The following is a 17,964-nucleotide window of genomic DNA, read 5'->3' as shown; positions in this document are numbered from 1 at the left end:
AGTTATCTTCATTGGTCACAGCTGCAGCCCACTGAAGGACATCACAGCTGCAGCCCATCAAGAACAATTGGGAGTGACCGGGGCAAGGCCACCCATACAATACATATATTTTACTGTGACTCAAAGGGCACCTATAGAGCACAACTTGTAAAGCATGAGACCACACTTATAAAAGTGTGAGCACTTGTCCATTTTGTGACCACTTTGGGTCCCTCTTGGGTGTAGCCCTGGCCGGGCTCTTGTGCTGCCCAAGGTGAATCCATGAAGGCCTTGTAATAAATCCCTGCTTTATTCTTTGGGAGCCACCAGCTGCTCATTGCTGTGGGTGGCAGCATTTTGGGGCTGCCTGGGCAGGCTGCTGCCAGGGTTCCTGCCTTCCCTCTGCTGGAGTGATGCTGCAGCTCCTTGGAAGAAGTTTGGGGTTTCAGGTCAGGGCCTGCTGTCTGACAGGAGCTGACACTTCCATCTCTGGAAGTTGGCCAGGCTGGATGAGGCTTTGAGCAGCCTGGGACAGTGGAAGGTGTTCCTGCCCTTGCAGGGAGGTGGAACAAAATGAGCTTGGAGGTGCCTTCCCAGGCAAACCATTCTGGGATTCCATGAAAAGTGCTGTGCTGGGGCTGATGTCCTGGCAGGGAGGTGTGGGGGCAGCACAGGAGGGCCTGGCTGCAGCCCTGTGTCCCTCAGCAGCCTCCCTGCATCCCCCTCACCAGGACTGGATGCAGGGATGGGCAAGGAGGCAATGAAAAGCAGAACTGATTCTGGTTCTCTGTGGCTCGTGTCTGTCACACTGGCAGTGACAGGGACCTGGCAGAACACTTTTTTCTCCCTAAGGATGGATGAATTCAGCTTTTTATTGGCAATGAAGCAGCTGAGGTGCCTGTTGTAGCCCGGCTGTGCCCCGCAGTGGCAGGGCCTTGGTGTGGCCAGGCTGGCAGTGCCCGTGTCCTGCTCTGTGTCACTGGCCCCGCACAGCCGCTCTTGCCCCTTGTGCTGCTCCTCGCCCGCCACACACGGCTCTAACAGCCTCGGCCACTGGACCCTGTTGGGATTGAACAACATCCCGGTGACCTTCAGCAGCCCAAATGTCACCAATGCCTCTGCAGAGACAGCTCCCGTGCCAGTGGGACAGCACGGCCAGCTTGGCCCTGAGCGCAGGTGGCAGTGACTCTGAAATCTGTCACAGTGGTGACAATTGACAGCGTTGTCCCCTGCTGGGACACGGACTCGACGGCTCCTGTCCCTGCAGCTTGGGCCACGGGCGACAGTCCCCCAGCCTTGCCTGGCCTGGGTTGCTGGCAGAACTGGACACAGATGCAGCCAGAAAGCAGCTCCAGGAACAGGGGACGAGCAGGAGCCACCGCTGTCCCCAGCTGGGGCTGAGATGGGCAGTGTAGGCCCGGGCAGCAGCCCAGGGGCTCCAGATGAGTGGGGACATCAGGCTGTCACCCCGGGCTGCTGCAGGGACGCTGGGCAGGGGCTGGCAGCGCCGCCATGGCCTGTCACAGCCGCTGGCCCAGGGCCTGGGAGCCACCGGGGCAGGGAAGCTGGCGGTGGGGTGGCAGGGACACTCAGCAGGGCACGGCCATGGCAGGGCAGTAAGCGCCTGCAGAGGGATTTGTTCCACTGCCTTATCGTGTCAGGGGCTGGATGGTGCTCCCCAAACTCTCCTTGGGCCCCGGCTGGCAGCACAGCAGGGTGCAGGAGGAGCAGAAGCGACGGCTGAATCCGGGGCCTTGGTTTTGGGCACCCAGCAGCCTCCGGCGCTGAGCCCAGGGCAGCAGCACAGAAGGGCCAATGTGGGCCCAGCAGGCCGAGAAGCACCAGGCAGCTCGAGGGGCTCTGCTTCCCTCAGCGCTGCTGCTGCTGCTGCTGCTGCTGCTGTGCGGGTGCTTTGGAGCCGGGCTGAGGGTGCAGGAGGCACCGGGAGAGGCGCCGGAGCCGTGCGCTGCGGGGATGGAGGCCGGAGCCCTCGTGGCAGGAGCGGCCGGGCCTTGGGGGCATTTCGGGCGAGCGGGCCGGGGCCGGCAGCGCAGGGAGGCAGCGCAGGATCAGCCCGGGCTCCCTCAGGGCGCAGCTGCCGCCCCGACACAATCCCTTCAGAGCGCCCTGAGGCAGCCCGGCTGGCCGGGAGCGGCTCCGCCCAGAGCCGGGCCTCGGGAAGGATCGCAGCGTGTCCTGGTTTAGGGCAACTCTGGGAGAAAAACCTTTCAAGGGTTTTCCTCTGAAAAGCAAATTCAAGCGTCCCCTCCCACAACTGGTTCAGAAAGAAGATTTCCTTGGAGAAAAGTTGAAATAAATGTTTATTTAGGGGGCAAAGTATTCATCAGCACAAAATATGGAACAATATTCCACAATAAAAGCTATTTCTGCTCCAGAAGAGACGACAAACTCAGAAAGTCCCCTTTGTGAGCTGTAGCTTGGCTCACTTAATCTCTTATCAGTCCCTCAGGCCCAGGTCTCGTCTGATGGTCCACAGGTGGGAGCTGCCGGTGCTCTTCTGGCTGGTCAGTGCAGAACAGGTTTAAACAGCTCCAATGAAAAAGGAAAAGAAAACCTCAACAGCCCAGAGATCTTCTCTGCCTCAGCCAGCTAAAAGTAACTAAGAGCAAAGTAGCGCTCTGTCCCACTGCCTGTCCATGCTGCAGACAACGCCGAACCGCAGGAGGAATGCAGAGGAGGAGAGAGCGCAGTTTTCTGAAAATAAACTCCACGCTTCTTCTACTTTCCCCCTCTTTGCTCTCAGAACCAATCCTAAAGGTGCAAAATTTATTTCTGATTGACACAGATGAAGAGGGATACGAGCATCATAGAGTCACCTCAGGACACAGTGCAAGGCCTGGAGATGGGATTTCTGCAGGGCCGTCCCGAGCCGCCGCCACGGCTGAGCCAGGCTGGACGCGTTCCAGCATATTGATATTTATAGGAATATAAACATTAAACCTGGCACTGACAGCGCCCCGCCCGGAGCAAGCCGCGCCTGCCGTACCGTGCGGACTGTGCCCCGGGGCAAGGCCCCGGCCCTGCCCCGCCTCGGCACCTTCCCGTCTATTCCAGTCCATCGCGGCCATGGCTGAGGAGCTGCTGGCTCTGCGAGAGCAGCTGTTGGCCGAGGCCACCTGCCCGGTGTGCCTGGATGTGTTCGAGCAGCCCGTGGTCACGGCGTGCGGGCACAGCTTCTGCGGGCAGTGCCTGGCGGCCGTGCTGGGGGACCCCCCGCGCCCCGCCGCCTGCCCGCAGTGCCGCGCCCCGCTGGAGCCGGGCTCGCAGCGCCCCAACTGCTCCCTGGGCAACATGGCCGGGCTGGCCCGGTCCCTGGAGGAGGAGGCGGCGCGGCCGCGGTGCCCCCAGCACGGCAAGGCCCTGGCGCTGTTCTGCGAGCCCTGCGCCGCCCTGCTCTGCGCGCCCTGCCGGGACGGGCCCCAGCACCGCGGGCACCGTGTCCGCCCCGCCGAAGTGGCCGCCCGGGAGCTGCAGGTACGGGGCGGCGCCGCGAGAGGGGCCGGGGGCTTGGGCAGGGGCTGGGGGCCTGGGCTGCCCGGGCTGGGGCGGCCGAGGGGCACAGCTCAGGCTCCCCTCCGGCCACAGGCGGGGATCCCCTGCAGCAGGGGCTGGGCTCCCTCGGGGACAGCCTGGGCTCCCCTGTGGGCACAGCTCCGTGTCCTGTCCGGGCACACGTCTGGGCTCCCTTCAGGGACAGCCTGGGCTCTGCTCTGGCCATGAGCTCCTGCCTGTGGCTCTGGGTGCCCTCCGTGCGCGGCTGGGGCTGCTCCGAGCAGGGTCTGGGCTTCCCTCAGGGCACGGCTCTGCTTCCCCTCCACACACAGCTTCGGCCGTGTCCCCGGCCAGCCACGGAGCTGCGGCCTCAGCCGGCGGCTGCCCGGGCTCCGTGTCTGGCTGCCGGCTTGGGCTGCTGTAGCCACCCTGCTGGGGCTGCTGCTTCTGCCATGGCCTGGCCCCAGCCCACGCAGGAGCCCAGGTCCCTCTCCCTGCTCACCCCTCGGGCTCCCCACATGGTCCCTTGTGCCCCACATGTCCCCAGCCGGGCTTTCTCCCCACAGTGTGGGCTGGGGTCTGGGCTCACTGCAACGCAGGAGATGCCTCAGAGCAGGAGGAGTTTGTGAATACTCCAGCATATTTATGGGGTGTGCCTGAGTGCCTGCTACTGGCACTGCAAACCTCTTCCCGGAAATCACACTTCCAATGTTGAGAGTTGTTTTTTTTTTTAATTCAAAAAACATTTAAAACCCCCCAAACTGCAGGGTTTCCCCATTAAATTATTCCAGAAATGTTTCTGGCCATAAGAGCTGTAGATAAGGAACTTCTCATCCTGAATCTGAAGAGTTGGGTGGTGTCACTGATCTCAAAAACTCACTCCCAGATACTCAGGGGTCACCCACAGTGCCTCCCCAGATTGGGATTGTCCCCACAGGTGTTGTTTGGTGACATCATCTCCCTCCTGTGAATGCCAGTCCAAAATTAACACAAATGCTATTTTTTAATCCCTTCTCCAGAAGAAACTCCGGAGAAACCTGCTTTATTTACAAGAACAGAAGGAAAACTTGAATCACAGAGGAGACCAGAAAAGTGAAGACCTGCAGGTGTGTGTTCCTCTCCTTGTCCCCCACTGATCACCCGTGTGGCTCCCCAGGAATGTCCCACCTTTCCCTCTCCCCATATATCCTTATCTCCTAATCCATGCCAACGTTCTTTTCTCTGTCCATCTCATGTGGCCTCCTTGGGCCCATCAACATCCAGACTTGCCCCCCTGTCTCTGTTCTTCCTGCTGCTCCTGTTCCAAGCCTCTGGTCCCGTTGTGTGTGATCCTTGTCCCCTCTCTGCAGCAGCCGTGTCCCTGCGGGGGCAGCCGGAGCCTGGCTGGGCTCAGGGCCTCCGTGCGGTGCCTTGCAGGTGACAGTGAGGTCGGAGCTGCAGCGAGTGGCTGAGAGCTTTGAGGAGCTGCAGCAGTGCCTGGAGGAGCAGAAGGAGACCCTGCTGGCCCAGCTGGAGCAGATGTCCCATGAGCTGATCAGAAAGAGCGAGGAATACACGCGCAGGGTTTTGGAGAGGCTGTCGCTGCTGGACACGGTGATTGCGCAGATCCAGGAGAAGCGGGAGCAGCCGGCGGTCGAGTTCCTCAAGGTGAGGCAGCATCAGCCCCTGGGCACTGTGAGCCCTGCTGGGGCTGGGGACACCCAGCTGGCACCCTCTGCACGCTGGTGCAGGCTGGGGCCATGGTGGGACACTGTGCTGTGACACCGTGCTGTGACACTGGGCTGTGACACTGTGCTGTGACACTGTGCTGTGACACCATGCTGTGACACTGTGACACCGTGCTGTGACACTGCGCTGTGACACTGTGCTGTGCCACCGCGCTGTGCCCGCTGTGGGTCAGGGCCCTGAGGGAAGGCAGGGTTGGGATGAGGGGTTGGCTCAGCCCCAGCCCCCTTAAGCTGCTTCACACAGCTGGGCAGCCACTGCAGCTGCCTGGCCCTCGGCAGTGCCACAGCTCTCCTGTGTTTTCTCTCTTGCAGGATGTTGGCACAATCCTGAGCAGGTATGAAACAGGCTCGCTGTCCCTCTCCTCCTGCTCAGCTCCTTTGGGCAGAGCTTTGGCAGCGCTGCAGGAGCCGCCAAGGAGGTGGTTTGCCCCGCTGGGGATTTGGCATTCCATGGGATGTTCCCAGGGACCAGAGGCCACTGCAGCCCTCCTAAAGATGGGCTTCCTGTGCTGATAGCAGGGACACAGCTGCCCTGGGCTCTGGGGCTGCAGGGATTTCCCTGTTTCCCTGCTGGCCCTGGCTGGTGGCTGGGCTCTGAGCTCCTCTCCCTGTTCCCCTCAGCTGTGAGGCAGCCATGGCCCCGATCCCAGAGCCAGTTTCCCCAGAGCTGCAGAAGAGCATTCAGAGCCTCACTGAGAAGAGCCAGCAGGTCGTGGCCATGGTGGAGCAAATCAGAGGTAAAGCCCTGCTGGCTCTGTGCTGTGCTTCCCCTGGGCTTGGCTGGCAGTGGGAAATCCTCACTGCCTGCTGCCTCTGCCTGGGGCTCAGGAGCAAAACGGCTGCTCCAGACGGGAACCCTGCCCAGGATGGGCTTTGCTGGAGCCTGGGGCTCCACATCTGGCTTGCTGCCCTGCTGGGGAGCAGGACAGGTGCCACAGGAGAGACACTCATGCATCTTCCTTTCCTTCTTCCAGTGAACCTGAGGAGGGAGAAACACTGGGGCAGAAGGGGTAAGTTTGTGGGGCTGCTGAGCACAACTGAGGGGGAAAAGCTTTCCAGGATGAGTGTCCTCATGTCCTTGGAGGAGAGATAGGCTCACAGCACATCTAAACCCAGCATCTTTCCCGTTGTTTTGACTAGGCCTGCTATACAAATCCAGGTCTGTCCCTGTGCCAGGCAGCACCAGGGATGCTGTCCTGCGACGCCAGGGCCAGGACAGCAGGAGGCCGTGTCAGGCTGTGCCCAGTTCCGCAGAGGGGCTGTACCTGATTTTAGCTGGCATTTAGGTGTGATCAGAAGTGCTTCTGCAGGTGCTCAGGGCCCCCATGATGCAGCATTGCTGGGCTGAGCTGTGGCTGGCACCATTTGTGCTGAGGCCGCTCTCCACACTCTCCGTTGTTGGGATGATGCACTTGAGCACAGCAGAGTCGTGCCTCAGTTTCCCCCCTGCAGTCCCCGGAGGAGTGGGTTGGGCAGAGGGTCTGGGCTGGTGACACCGCACAGTGACAGCTGTGTGGCCTTGTGGCACGGCCACGGGATGGCAGCAGAACATCCCCGGTGGATGGGCAGCTGGGGCTCTGCAGCTTTGAGGCTGCCTGCTGGCTGGGCAGAGCAGGCTCCGAGCTGGGGGAGCCCTTGGCACAGGAGCAGGGACTGGCCTGGCCCCTCGTGCCTTGCAGCACTGCCTGCTCACAGCCACGGCATGCCCTGCTCCCCACGGGCTGCACTCTCCAGCAGCTCTGGGAGCAGCTTGAGCAAAGCCCATCGTGTCTGTCCCCTGCCTGTGGGGACACTGCCTGCCTCAGTCCTGCCTCAGGGAGCATCTTTTCACCCTCAGGTGCCAGCGTGGGCACAGTGAGGCTCCCGTGTCCCATGCCAGCCGAGGGGGCTGCAGGAGTGCCCCTGGTGCTCCCAGGACAGGAGTCAGCCCCGTGGTGCAGGCTGGAGGAGAGGTGCTGGTTCTGTTCTCAGCAGGCACAGACTGATGTTTCTGTCCCCCCTTAGAGCAGGTGAGGCTGGACCCAGACACAGCGCATCCGCGCCTGATGCTCTCGAGGGACTGCAAAACCGTCAGGTTAGGAGCTGAAGAACAAAACCTCCCTGACACCCCCAAGAGATTCATGCAATGGTGCAGTGTCTTGGGCACCGTGGGATTCACATCTGGGAGGCATTACTGGGAGGTGGAGGTCGGGGATAAGGTCTGCTGGGTCGTGGGTGTGGCCCTGGAGTCCGTGCCCAGGAAGGAGCCATTCTACCTGGACAGCTCTGGGAAGGTCTGGGCCCTGGAGGAGGAGTGGAGGCACCAGTACAGAGCAGTCTGCAAGACCCCACCCCCGCTGGCACTCAGAGAAAATCTTCAGAGAATCAGGGTTTGCCTGGACTATGAAATGGGCCGAGTGACCTTCTACAACGCAAAGGACCTGACGCAGATCTTGCAGTTGGAGGCCACCTTCACTGAGAAAGTCTTCCCGTATTTTATGCTCTATTTAAAAGAAACCCAGATCCGGGTGTGTGACTGACAGGCTGGGATGGCTGCCCGGCCCCTGCCCGTGCCCTTGGCTGGCTGAGCAGGGAGGAGCTGTGGGAATGACAGGGCATCACTCTGGATACAATGATACAAGGACTAGGCCCAAAAGTATAAAGAACAGTGAATTGAAGAGGGAAAAACAAGAGGATGGGACTTCATAACCTAAAGCTGTAATTGGTCAATTAACTCCAATATTCAAATAGAGCAGAACTTATAAAAGCTTGAGACCACACTTACAAAAGTGTGAGCGCTCGTCTATCTTGTGATCACTTTGGGTCCATCTTGGGTGTAGCCCTGGCCGGGCTCTTGTGCTGCCCAAGGTGAATCCATGAAGGCCTTGTAATAAATCCCTGCTTTATTCTTTGGGAGCCACCAGCTGCTCATTGCTGTGGGTGGCAGCATTTTGGGGCTGCCTGGGCAGGCTCTTGCCAGGGTTCCTGCCTTCCCACTGCTGGGGTGGTGCTGCAGCTCCCTGGAAGAAGTTTGGGCTTTCAGGTCAGGGCCTGCTGTCTGACAGGAGCTGACACTTCCATCTCTGGAAGTTGGCCAGGCTGGATGAGGCTTTGAGCAGCCTGGGACAGTGGAAGGTGTTCCTGCCCTTGCAGGGAGGTGGAACAAGATGAGCTTGGAGGTGCCTTGCCAGCCAAACCATTCTGGGATTCCATGAAAAGTGCTGTGCTGGGGCTGATGTCCTGGCAGGGAGGTGTGGGGGCAGCACAGGAGGGCCTGGCTGCAGCCCTGTGTCCCTCAGCAGCCTCCCTGCATCCCCCTCACCAGGACTGGATGCAGGGATGGGCAAGGAGGCAATGAAAAGCAGAACTGATTCTGGTTCTCTGAGGCTCGTGTCTGTCACACTGGCAGTGACAGGGACCTGGCAGAACACTTTTTTCTCCCTAAGGATGGATGAATTCAGCTTTTTATTGGCAATGAAGCAGCTGAGGTGCCTGTTGTAGCCCGGCTGTGCCCCGCAGTGGCTGGGCCTTGGTGTGGCCAGGCTGGCAGTGCCCGTGCCCTGCTCTGTGTCACTGGCCCCACACAGCCACTCCTGCCCCTTGTGCTGCTCCTCGCCCGCCACACACGGCTCTAACAGCCTCGGCCACTGGACCCTGCTGGGATTGAACAACATCCCGGTGACCTTCAGCAGCCCAAATGTCACCAATGTCTCTGCAGAGACAGCTCCCGTGCCAGTGGGACATCACGGCCAGCTTGGCCCTGAGCGCAGGTGGCAGTGACTCTGAAATCTGTCACAGTGGTGACAATTGACAGCGTTCTCCCCTGCTGGGACACGGACTCGACGGCTCCTGTCCCTGCAGCTTGGGCCACGGGCGACAGTCCCCCAGCCTTGCCTGGCCTGGGCTGCTGGCAGAACTGGACACAGATGCAGCCAGAAAGCAGCTCCAGGAACAGGGGACGAGCAGGAGCCACCGCTGTCCCCAGCTGGGGCTGAGATGGGCAGTGTAGGCCCGGGCAGCAGCCCAGGGGCTCCAGATGAGTGGGGACATCAGGCTGTCACCCCGGGCTGCTGCAGGGACGCTGGGCAGGGGCTGGCAGCGCCGCCATGGCCTGTCACAGCCGCTGGCCCAGGGCCTGGGAGCCACCGGGGCAGGGAAGCTGGCGGTGGGGTGGCAGGGACACTCAGCAGGGCACGGCCATGGCAGGGCAGTAAGCGCCTGCAGAGGGATTTGTTCCACTGCCTTATCGTGTCAGGGGCTGGATGGTGCCCCCCAAACTCTCCTTGGGCCCCGGCTGGCAGCACAGCAGGGTGCAGGAGGAGCAGAAGCGACGGCTGAATCTGGGGCCTTGGTTTTGGGCACCCAGCAGCCTCCGGCGCTGAGCCCAGGGCAGCAGCACAGAAGGGCCAATCTGGGCCCAGCAGGCCGAGAAGCACCAGGCAGCTCGAGGGGCTCTGCTTCCCTCAGCGCTGCTGCTGCTGCTGCTGCTGCTGCTGTGCGGGTGCTTTGGAGCGGGCTGAGGGTGCAGGAGGCACCGGGTTTAGGACCATTTTGGGAGAAAAACCTTTCAAGGGTTTTCCTCTGGAAAGCAAATTCAAGCGTCCCCTCCCTCAACTGGTTCAGAAAAACATTTCTGTGGAGGAAAGTTGAAAAAAATGTGTTTTTGTGGGGCAAAGAATTCATCAGCAGGAAAATTGAGCCATATTTAATATAAAAACCTCTTGCTGCTCCAAGAGATGACAAACTCAGAAAGTCCCCTTTGTGAGCTGTAGCTTGGCTCACTTAATCTCTTATCAGTCCCTCAGGCCCAGGCCCGGTCTGATGGGCCACAGGTGGGAGCTGCTGGTGCTCTTCTGGCTGGTCAGTGCAGAACAGGTTTAAACAGCTCCAATGAAAAGGAAAAGAAAACCCCACAGTACAGAGGTCTTCTCTGCCTCAGCTAGCTAAAAGTAACTAAGAGCAAAGGAGCGCGCTGTCCCACTGCCTGTCCATGCTGCAGACAACGCTGAACCGCAGGAGGAATGTGGAGAAGGAGAGAATGCAGTTTTCTAAAAACAAACTCCACGCTTCTTCTTCTGACCCCCTCTTCGCTGTCACAACCAATCCTAACGATGCAAAATTTATTTCTGAACGACAAAGACGAATAGGGATTCGAGAATCATGAAGTCACCTCAGGACACAGTGCAAGGCCTGGAGATGGGATTTCTGCAGGGCCGTCCCGAGCCACCGCCACGGCCGAGCCAGGCTGGACGTGTTCCAGCATATTGATATTTACAGGAATATAAACATTAAACCTGGTACTGACAGCGCCCCGCCCGGAGCAAGCCGCGCCTGCCGTACCGTGCGGACTGTGCCCCGGGGCAAGGCCCCGGCCCTGCCCCGCCTCGGCACCTTCCCGTCTATTCCAGTCCATCGCGGCCATGGCTGAGGAGCTGCTGGCTCTGCGAGAGCAGCTGTTGGCCGAGGCCACCTGCCCGGTGTGCCTGGATGTGTTCGAGCAGCCCGTGGTCACGGCGTGCGGGCACAGCTTCTGCGGGCAGTGCCTGGCGGCCGTGCTGGGGGACCCCCCGCGCGCCGCCGCCTGCCCGCAGTGCCGCGCCCCGCTGGAGCCGGGCTCGCAGCGCCCCATCCGCTCCCTGGGCAACATGGCCGGGCTGGCCCGGTCCCTGGAGGAGGAGGCGGCGCGGCCGCGGTGCCCCCAGCACGGCGAGGCCCTGGCGCTGTTCTGCGAGCCCTGCGCCGCCCTGCTCTGCGCGCCCTGCCGGGACGGGCCCGAGCACCGCGGGCACCGTGTCCGCCCCGCCGAAGAGGCCGCCCGGGAGCTGCAGGTACGGGGCGGCGCCGCGAGAGGGGCCGGGGGCTTGGGCAGGGGCTGGGGGCCTTGGCTGCCCGGGCTGGGGCGGCCGAGGGGCACAGCTCAGGCTCCCCTCCGGCCACAGGCGGGGATCCCCTGCAGCAGGGGCTGGGCTCCCTCGGGGACAGCCTGGGCTCCCCTGTGGGCACAGCTCCGTGTCCTGTCCGGGCACACGTCTGGGCTCCCTTCAGGGACAGCCTGGGCTCTGCTCTGGCCATGAGCTCCTCTGCCTGTGGCTCTGGGTGCCCTCCGTGCGCGGCTGGGGCTGCTCCGAGCAGGGTCTGGGCTTCCCTCAGGGCACGGCGCTGCTTCCCCTCCACACACAGCTTCGGCCGTGTCCCCGGCCAGCCACGGAGCTGCGGCCTCAGCCGGCGGCTGCCCGGGCTCCGTGTGTGGCTGCCGGCTTGGGCTGCTGTAGCCACCCTGCTGGGGCTGCTGCTTCTGCCATGGCCTGGCCCCAGCCCACGCAGGAGCCCAGGTCCCTCTCCCTGCTCACCCCTCGGGGTCCCCACATGGTCCCTTGTGCCCCACATGTCCCCAGCCGGGCTTTCTCCCCACAGTGTGGGCTGGGGTCTGGGCTCACTGCAACGCAGGAGATGCCTCAGAGCCGGAGGAGTTTGTTAATAGTCCAGCAAATTTATGGGGTGTGCCTGAGTGCCTGCTACTGGCACTGCAAACCTCTTCCCAAAAATCACACTTCCAATGCTGAGAGTTGTTTTTTTTTTAATTCAAAAAACATTTAAAACCCCCCAAACTGCAGGGTTTCCCCATTAAATTATTCCAGAAATGTTTCTGGCCATAAGAGCTGTAGATAAGGAACTTCTCATCCTGAATCTGAAGAGTTGGGTGGTGTCACTGATCTCAAAAACTCACTCCCAGATACTCAGGGGTCACCCACAGTGCCTCCCCAGATTGGGATTGTCCCCACAGGTGTTGTTTGGTGACATCATCTCCCTCCTGTGAATGCCAGTCCAAAATTAACACAAATGCTATTTTTTAATCCCTTCTCCAGAAGAAACTCCGGAGAAACCTGCTTTATTTACAAGAACAGAAGAAAAAATTGAATCACAGGGGAGACGAGAAAAGTGAAGACCTGCAGGTGTGTGTTCCTCTCCTTGTCCCCCACTGCTCACTCGTGTGGCTCCCCAGGAATGTCCCACCTTTCCCTCTCCCCATATATCTTTATCTCCTAATCCATGCCAACGTTCTTTTCTCTGCCCATCTCATGTGGCCTCCTTGGGCCCATCAACATCCAGACTTGCCCCCGCCGTCTCCGTTCTTCCTGCTGTTCCTGTTGCAAACCTCTGGTCCCGTTGTGTGTGATCCTTGTCCCCTCTCTGCAGCAGCCGTGTCCCTGCGGGGGCAGCCGGAGCCTGGCTGGGCTCAGGGCCTCCGCGCGGTGCCTTGCAGGTGACAGTGAGGTTGGAGCTGCAGCGAGTGGCTGAGAGCTTTGAGGAGCTGCAGCAGTGCCTGGAGGAGCAGAAGGAGACCCTGCTGGCCCAGCTGGAGCAGATGTCCCATAAGCTGGACAGTAACAGCGGGGAATACACCCGCAGGGTTTTGGAGAGGCAGTCGCTGCTGGACACGGTGATTGCGCAGATCCGGGAGAAGCAGGAGCAGCCAGCGGTCGAGTTCCTCAAGGTGAGGCAGCATCAGCCCCTGGGCACTGTGAGCCCTGCTGGGGCTGGGGACACCCAGCTGGCACCCTCTGCATGCTGGTGCAGGCTGGGGCCATGGTGGGACACTGTGACACTGTGCTGTGACATTGTGCTGTGACACTGTGCTGTGACACTGACACCGTGCTGTGACACTGTGCTGTGACACCGTGCTGTGACACTGTGCTGTCACACCGTGCTGTGACACCGTGCTGTGACACTGTGACACTGTGCTGTGACACCGTGCTGTGACACCATGCTGTGACACCATGCTGTGACACCGTGCTGTGACACTGCGCTGTGACACTGTGCTGTGCCACCGCGCTGTGCCCGCTGTGGGTCAGGGCCCTGAGGGAAGGCAGGGTTGGGGTGAGGGGTGGGCTCAGCCCCAGCCCCCTTAAGCTGCTTCACACAGCTGGGCAGCCACTGCAGCTGCCTGGCCCTCGGCAGTGCCACAGCTCTCCTGTGTTTTCTCTCTTGCAGGATGTCGGCACAATCCTGAGCAGGTATGAAACAGGCTCGCTGTCCCTCTCCTCCTGCTCAGCTCCTTTGGGCAGAGCTTTGGCAGCGCTGCAGGAGCCGCCAAGGAGGTGGTTTGCCCCGCTGGGGATTTGGCATTCCATGGGATGTTACCAGGGACGAGAGGCCACTGCAGCCCTCCTAAAGATGGGGTTCCTGTGCTGATAGCAGGGACACAGCTGCCCTGGGCTCTGGGGCTGCAGGGATTTCCCTGTTTCCCTGCTGGCCCTGGCTGGTGGCTGGGCTCTGAGCTCCTCTCCCTGTTCCCCTCAGCTGTGAGGCAGCCATGGCCCCGATCCCAGAGCCAGTTTCCCCAGAGCTGCAGAAGAGCATTCAGAACCTCACTGAGAAGAGCCAGCAGGTCGTGGCCATGGTGGATAAATTCAGAGGTAAAGCCCTGCTGGCTCTGTGCTGTGCTTCCCCTGGGCTTGGCTGGCAGTGGGAAATCGTCACTGCCTGCTGCCTCTGCCTGGGGCTCAGGAGCAAAACGGCTGCTCCAGACGGGAACCCTGCCCAGGATGGGCTTTGCTGGAGCCTGGGGCTCCACATCTGGCTTGCTGCCCTGCTGGGGGGCAGGACAGGTGCCACAGGAGAGACACTCATGCATCTTCCTTTCCTTCTTCCAGTGAACCTGCGGAGTGAGATAGACTGGGGCAGAAGGGGTAAGTTTGTGGAGCTGCTGAGCACAACTGAGGGGGAAAAGCTTTCCAGGATGAGTGTCCTCATGTCCTTGGAGGAGAGATAGGCTCACAGCACATCTATACCCAGCATCTTTCCCATTGTTTTGACTAGGCCTGCTATACAATCCAGGTCTGTCCCTGTGCCAGGCAGCACCAGGGATGCTGTCCTGCGACGCCAGACCAGGGCCAGGACAGCAGGAGGCCGTGTCAGGCTGTGCCCAGTTAAGCAAAGGGGCTGTACGTGATTTTAGCTGGCATTTAGGTGTGATCAGAAGTGCTTCTGCAGGTGCTCAGGGCCCCCATGATGCAGCATTGCTGGGCTGAGGTGTGGCTGGCACCATTTGTGCTGAGGCCGCTCTCCACACTCTCCGTTGTTGGGATGATGCACTTGAGCACAGCAGAGTCGTGCCTCAGTTTCCCCCCTGCAGTCCCCGGAGGAGTGGGTTGGGCAGAGGGTCTGGGCTGGTGACACCGCCCAGTGACAGCTGTGTGGCCTTGTGGCACGGCCACGGGATGGCAGCAGAACATCCCCGGTGGATGGGCAGCTGGGGCTCTGCAGCTTTGAGGCTGCCTGCTGGCTGGGCAGAGCAGGCTCCGAGCTGGGGGAGCCCTTGGCACAGGAGCAGGGACTGGCCTGGCCCCTCGTGCCTTGCAGCGCTGCCTGCTCACAGCCACGGCATGCCCTGCTCCCCACGGGCTGCACTCTCCAGCAGCTCTGGGAGCAGCTTGAGCAAAGCCCATCGTGTCTGTCCCCTGCCTGTGGGGACCCTGCCTGCCTCAGTCCTGCCTCAGGGAGCAGCTTTTCACCCTCGGGTGCCGGCGTGGGCACAGTGAGGCTCCCGTGTCCCATGCCAGCCGAGGGGGCTGCAGGAGTGCCCCTGGTGCTCCCAGGACAGGAGTCAGCCCCGTGGTGCAGGCTGGAGGAGAGCTGCTGGTTCTGTTCTCAGCAGGCACAGACTGATGTTTCTGTCCCCCTCTAGAGCAGGTGACGCTGGACACAGAGACAGCGAATCCTCACCTGATCCTCTCAAAGAACTGCAAAACCGTCAGGTTAGGACCTGAAGAACAAAACCTCCCTGACAGCCCCAAGAGATTCATGCAGTGGTGCAGTGTTTTGGGCACCCTGGGATTCACATCTGGGAGGCATTACTGGGAGGTGGAGGTCGGGGAAGAGGGCTGGTGGGCCGTGGGGGTGGCCCTGGAGTCCGTGCCGAGGAAGGAGCCACTCGCTCTGCACGGATCTGAGAAGGTCTGGGCCCTTCAGGAGGACTGGAGGGGCCAGTACAGTACAATCTGCAAGACTCCACACCCGCTGGCACTCAGGGAAAATCTCCAGAGAATCAGGGTTTGCCTGGACTATGAAATGGGCCGAGTGACCTTCTACAATGCAAAGGACCTGACGCAGATCTTGCAGTTGGAGGCCACCTTCAGTGAGAGAGTCTTCCCGTATTTTTTGCTCTATTTAAAAGAAACCCAGATCCGGGTGTGTGACTGACAGGCTGGGATGGCTGCCGGGCCCCTGCCCGTGCCCTTGGCTGGCTGAGCAGGGAGGAGCTGTGGCAATGACACGGCATCACTCTGGATACAGTGATACAAGGACCAGGCCCAAAAGTATAAAGAACAGTGAATTGAAGAGAGAAAAACAAGGACGATGGGACTTCATAACCTAAAGCTGTAATTGGTCAATTAACTCCAATATTCAAATAGAGCAGAACTTATAAAAGCATGAGACCACACTTACAAAAGTGTGAGCGCTCGTCTATCTTGTGATCACTTTGGGTCCATCTTTGGTGTAGCCCTGGCCGGGCTCTTGTGCTGCCCAAGGTGAATCCATGGAGGCCTTGTAATAAATCCCTGCTTTATTCTTTGAGAGCCACCAGCTGCTCATTGCTGTGGGTGGGAGCATTCTGGGGCTGCCTGCTGCTGCTGCTGCTGTGCGGGTGCTTTGGAGCGGGCTGAGGGTGCAGGAGGCACCGGGAGAGGCGCCGGAGCCGTGCGCTGCGGGGATGCAGGCTGGAGCCCTCGTGGCAGGAGCAGCCGGGCCTTGGGGGCATTTCGGGCGAGCGGGCCGGGCCGGCAGCGCAGGGAGGCAGCGCAGGATCAGCCCGGGCTCCCTCAGGGCGCAGCTGCCGCCCCGACACAATCCCTTCAAAGCGCCCTGAGGCAGCCCGGCTGGCCGGGAGCGGCTCCGCCCAGAGCCGGGCCTCGGGAAGGATCGCGGGGCACGGCCTGGGGAAGGGGCTCCGCTCCCAGCTCCGACCGCCGTTGGGGCCGGGCCGGGGCGAAGCTCCCAGCCCCTGCCAGCTTATTAAGTGTTATAGATGGATAATGAGATGATTTGCTCTCTGAAGTAAAAGATAACTATTGTGTGAATATTAAGAAAAGCTTTAGTGATGTATGGTTATGTTATTGTTCCCCATGGTTCCTTTCCCCCCCTGTATTGTTGCCATCAGACACTAGGGGCTGTCTAGGACAGGTACAAGGAAGGCTGCACGTGTGTCCCTTACCTGGGGCAGGTGGGAATGGAAAAGCTTGGTGCTTAGGGAGTGCGGCATGGCAACACCTGACCTCCAACCCAGTTACAAGAAAGTAATTTCCACCTATAAATGGCAAAGAAGAGCAGGCTGACAGACTTTGGGAAGGGCCAGGGCTGGCTGATGAAACTCCAGGGGTATAAGAGATTGAGCATCCATCTTGGAGAAGAACTGGCTCATGGTATGTACACGGGCAGTTTTCTGCTCTGTGAATTTTTCCTTAGGTAGTCCTTTGTTGTATTTTTGTTAAGGTTTAATAAAGCTTTTTAAATTGTCAAAGTGAGCAGTTGCCTCTCACAATGGGGGCTGATATATCCGGGACATAAAGCCTCTTCGCCTTTGGCCCAGGATATTTCAGAGGAATGGTGCCGCTGCTGATTTTACCAGATCCAACGACTTCTCTTGGGACCATCGGTGATTGCAGGTAAACCTGGGACTGCAAGGGACTATATAACGAAAAGAAGAAGGATCTAGAGGATTGTGAGTATGTGTATGCCTAAACTGCAAGTGAAGTAGTTTTGGGAGTGTGCTCACAGTAAAATATCCTCCTATTTAATCTGGCCAGAATACAGTTCCGTAATCCCAGGATATGAACGCGAGCTTCACATTAGTAATACACAGATTACATTAATAATAGGATTCACATTAGTAATACACGGATCCGTCCTGGTCTGTTGAAGCTTCAGGATAGTGGACGGTTGGAAACAGGGCGGGAGGCAGGTGAGAAGAAGGGAGGAACTCTGGAACGGGCGGGACGCGTGTGCAAGAAGGGCTGAAATGCCGCGGGCGGGATGCGTGAAAGACAAAAGCAGGGACCTCCGGCAGGCGGGACGCGTAACATTAAGGGAGTTTTTAAAAGCTCGAGAGCAGCTGGAATTCGCCAAGTAGAGATCCACGGTGTTAAAGTGATAGCGAAAATCACCACTCAGCAGAAAATGGCTCTCGTGGCGGCCCGGGCAGTCGAAGCACCTTTCCCGTGCCGCGGGCGGCTGGGGGCAGGAGGAAATCACCATTTAGCGGAAAATGACGCTCGGAGGCGGCGGGGGCCGTGGGTAGCGGAGGGGCGGCCAGCGGCGGCTTTCGCCGAATGCGCGGAGCTCCCGGCCGGGGACCGCGCGTACGGCACGGGCGGCAGCGAGCCGGGAGCCCCCGGCGCGGTGCCTGTCGGCAGCTCCGAGCCAACGGAGCGGGGCTGCGGCCCTCGGACGCACCGGAGCGCAGGGCTGCCGCTAGCAAAGGCTGCCCGCATGGACCAGGGCGGTTCGGAGGCGCGGGAGCAGCGGCGCCGAGAGCCTTTGAGCTTTGGGCGGCGGAGCCCAGAGCCGCGGCTCTGTCAGGGCGGGCTGCCGGCCACGGGACAGCCGCTTTGGTAAAGCGAGACATTCACGGGTGCGGAGCCGCCGCCGGAGCGGGCAGGCTCGGCTGTGCCATCTTGCCAATGCCAGCGGTGCCCAGCCTGGCGGCAGTGCCGCGGGACGTGTCCGGCGCAGAGCCACAGCCCAGCACGGCGGGGCTGAGCAAACG

General features: G+C 60.3%; 2 protein-coding genes across 2 annotated transcripts; both read left to right on the top strand.

The window, feature by feature from the left end:
* Positions 1-3,066: 3,066 nt before the first annotated feature.
* On the top strand, positions 3,067-7,738 carry LOC128935227 (E3 ubiquitin-protein ligase TRIM7-like). The gene is made up of 6 exons (XM_054273375.1): positions 3,067-3,474; positions 4,512-4,598; positions 4,909-5,139; positions 5,532-5,554; positions 5,841-5,956; positions 7,224-7,738. Exons 1-6 carry the CDS (start codon positions 3,067-3,069, stop codon positions 7,736-7,738), a joined length of 1,380 nt encoding a protein of 459 aa, XP_054129350.1.
* A 2,880-nt stretch (positions 7,739-10,618) lies between these two features.
* On the top strand, positions 10,619-15,401 carry LOC128935142 (E3 ubiquitin-protein ligase TRIM7-like). Its single transcript, XM_054273178.1, has 7 exons — positions 10,619-11,026; positions 12,065-12,151; positions 12,463-12,693; positions 13,191-13,213; positions 13,500-13,615; positions 13,853-13,888; positions 14,887-15,401. The coding sequence occupies exons 1-7, from the start codon at positions 10,619-10,621 to the stop codon at positions 15,399-15,401; spliced, it is 1,416 nt and encodes a 471-aa protein (XP_054129153.1).
* The last annotated feature ends 2,563 nt before the right edge of the window (positions 15,402-17,964 follow it).

Source organism: Melozone crissalis, unplaced genomic scaffold, assembly GCF_028551555.1.
Source record: "Melozone crissalis strain CALT ecotype California unplaced genomic scaffold, PUWL_Pcris_2 ptg000016l_1, whole genome shotgun sequence".
In the NCBI taxonomy this organism is placed as follows: Eukaryota; Metazoa; Chordata; class Aves; order Passeriformes; family Passerellidae; genus Melozone; species Melozone crissalis.
Note: the sequence above shows the minus strand (reverse complement) of the source record. Positions and strands in the feature narration are given on the sequence as shown.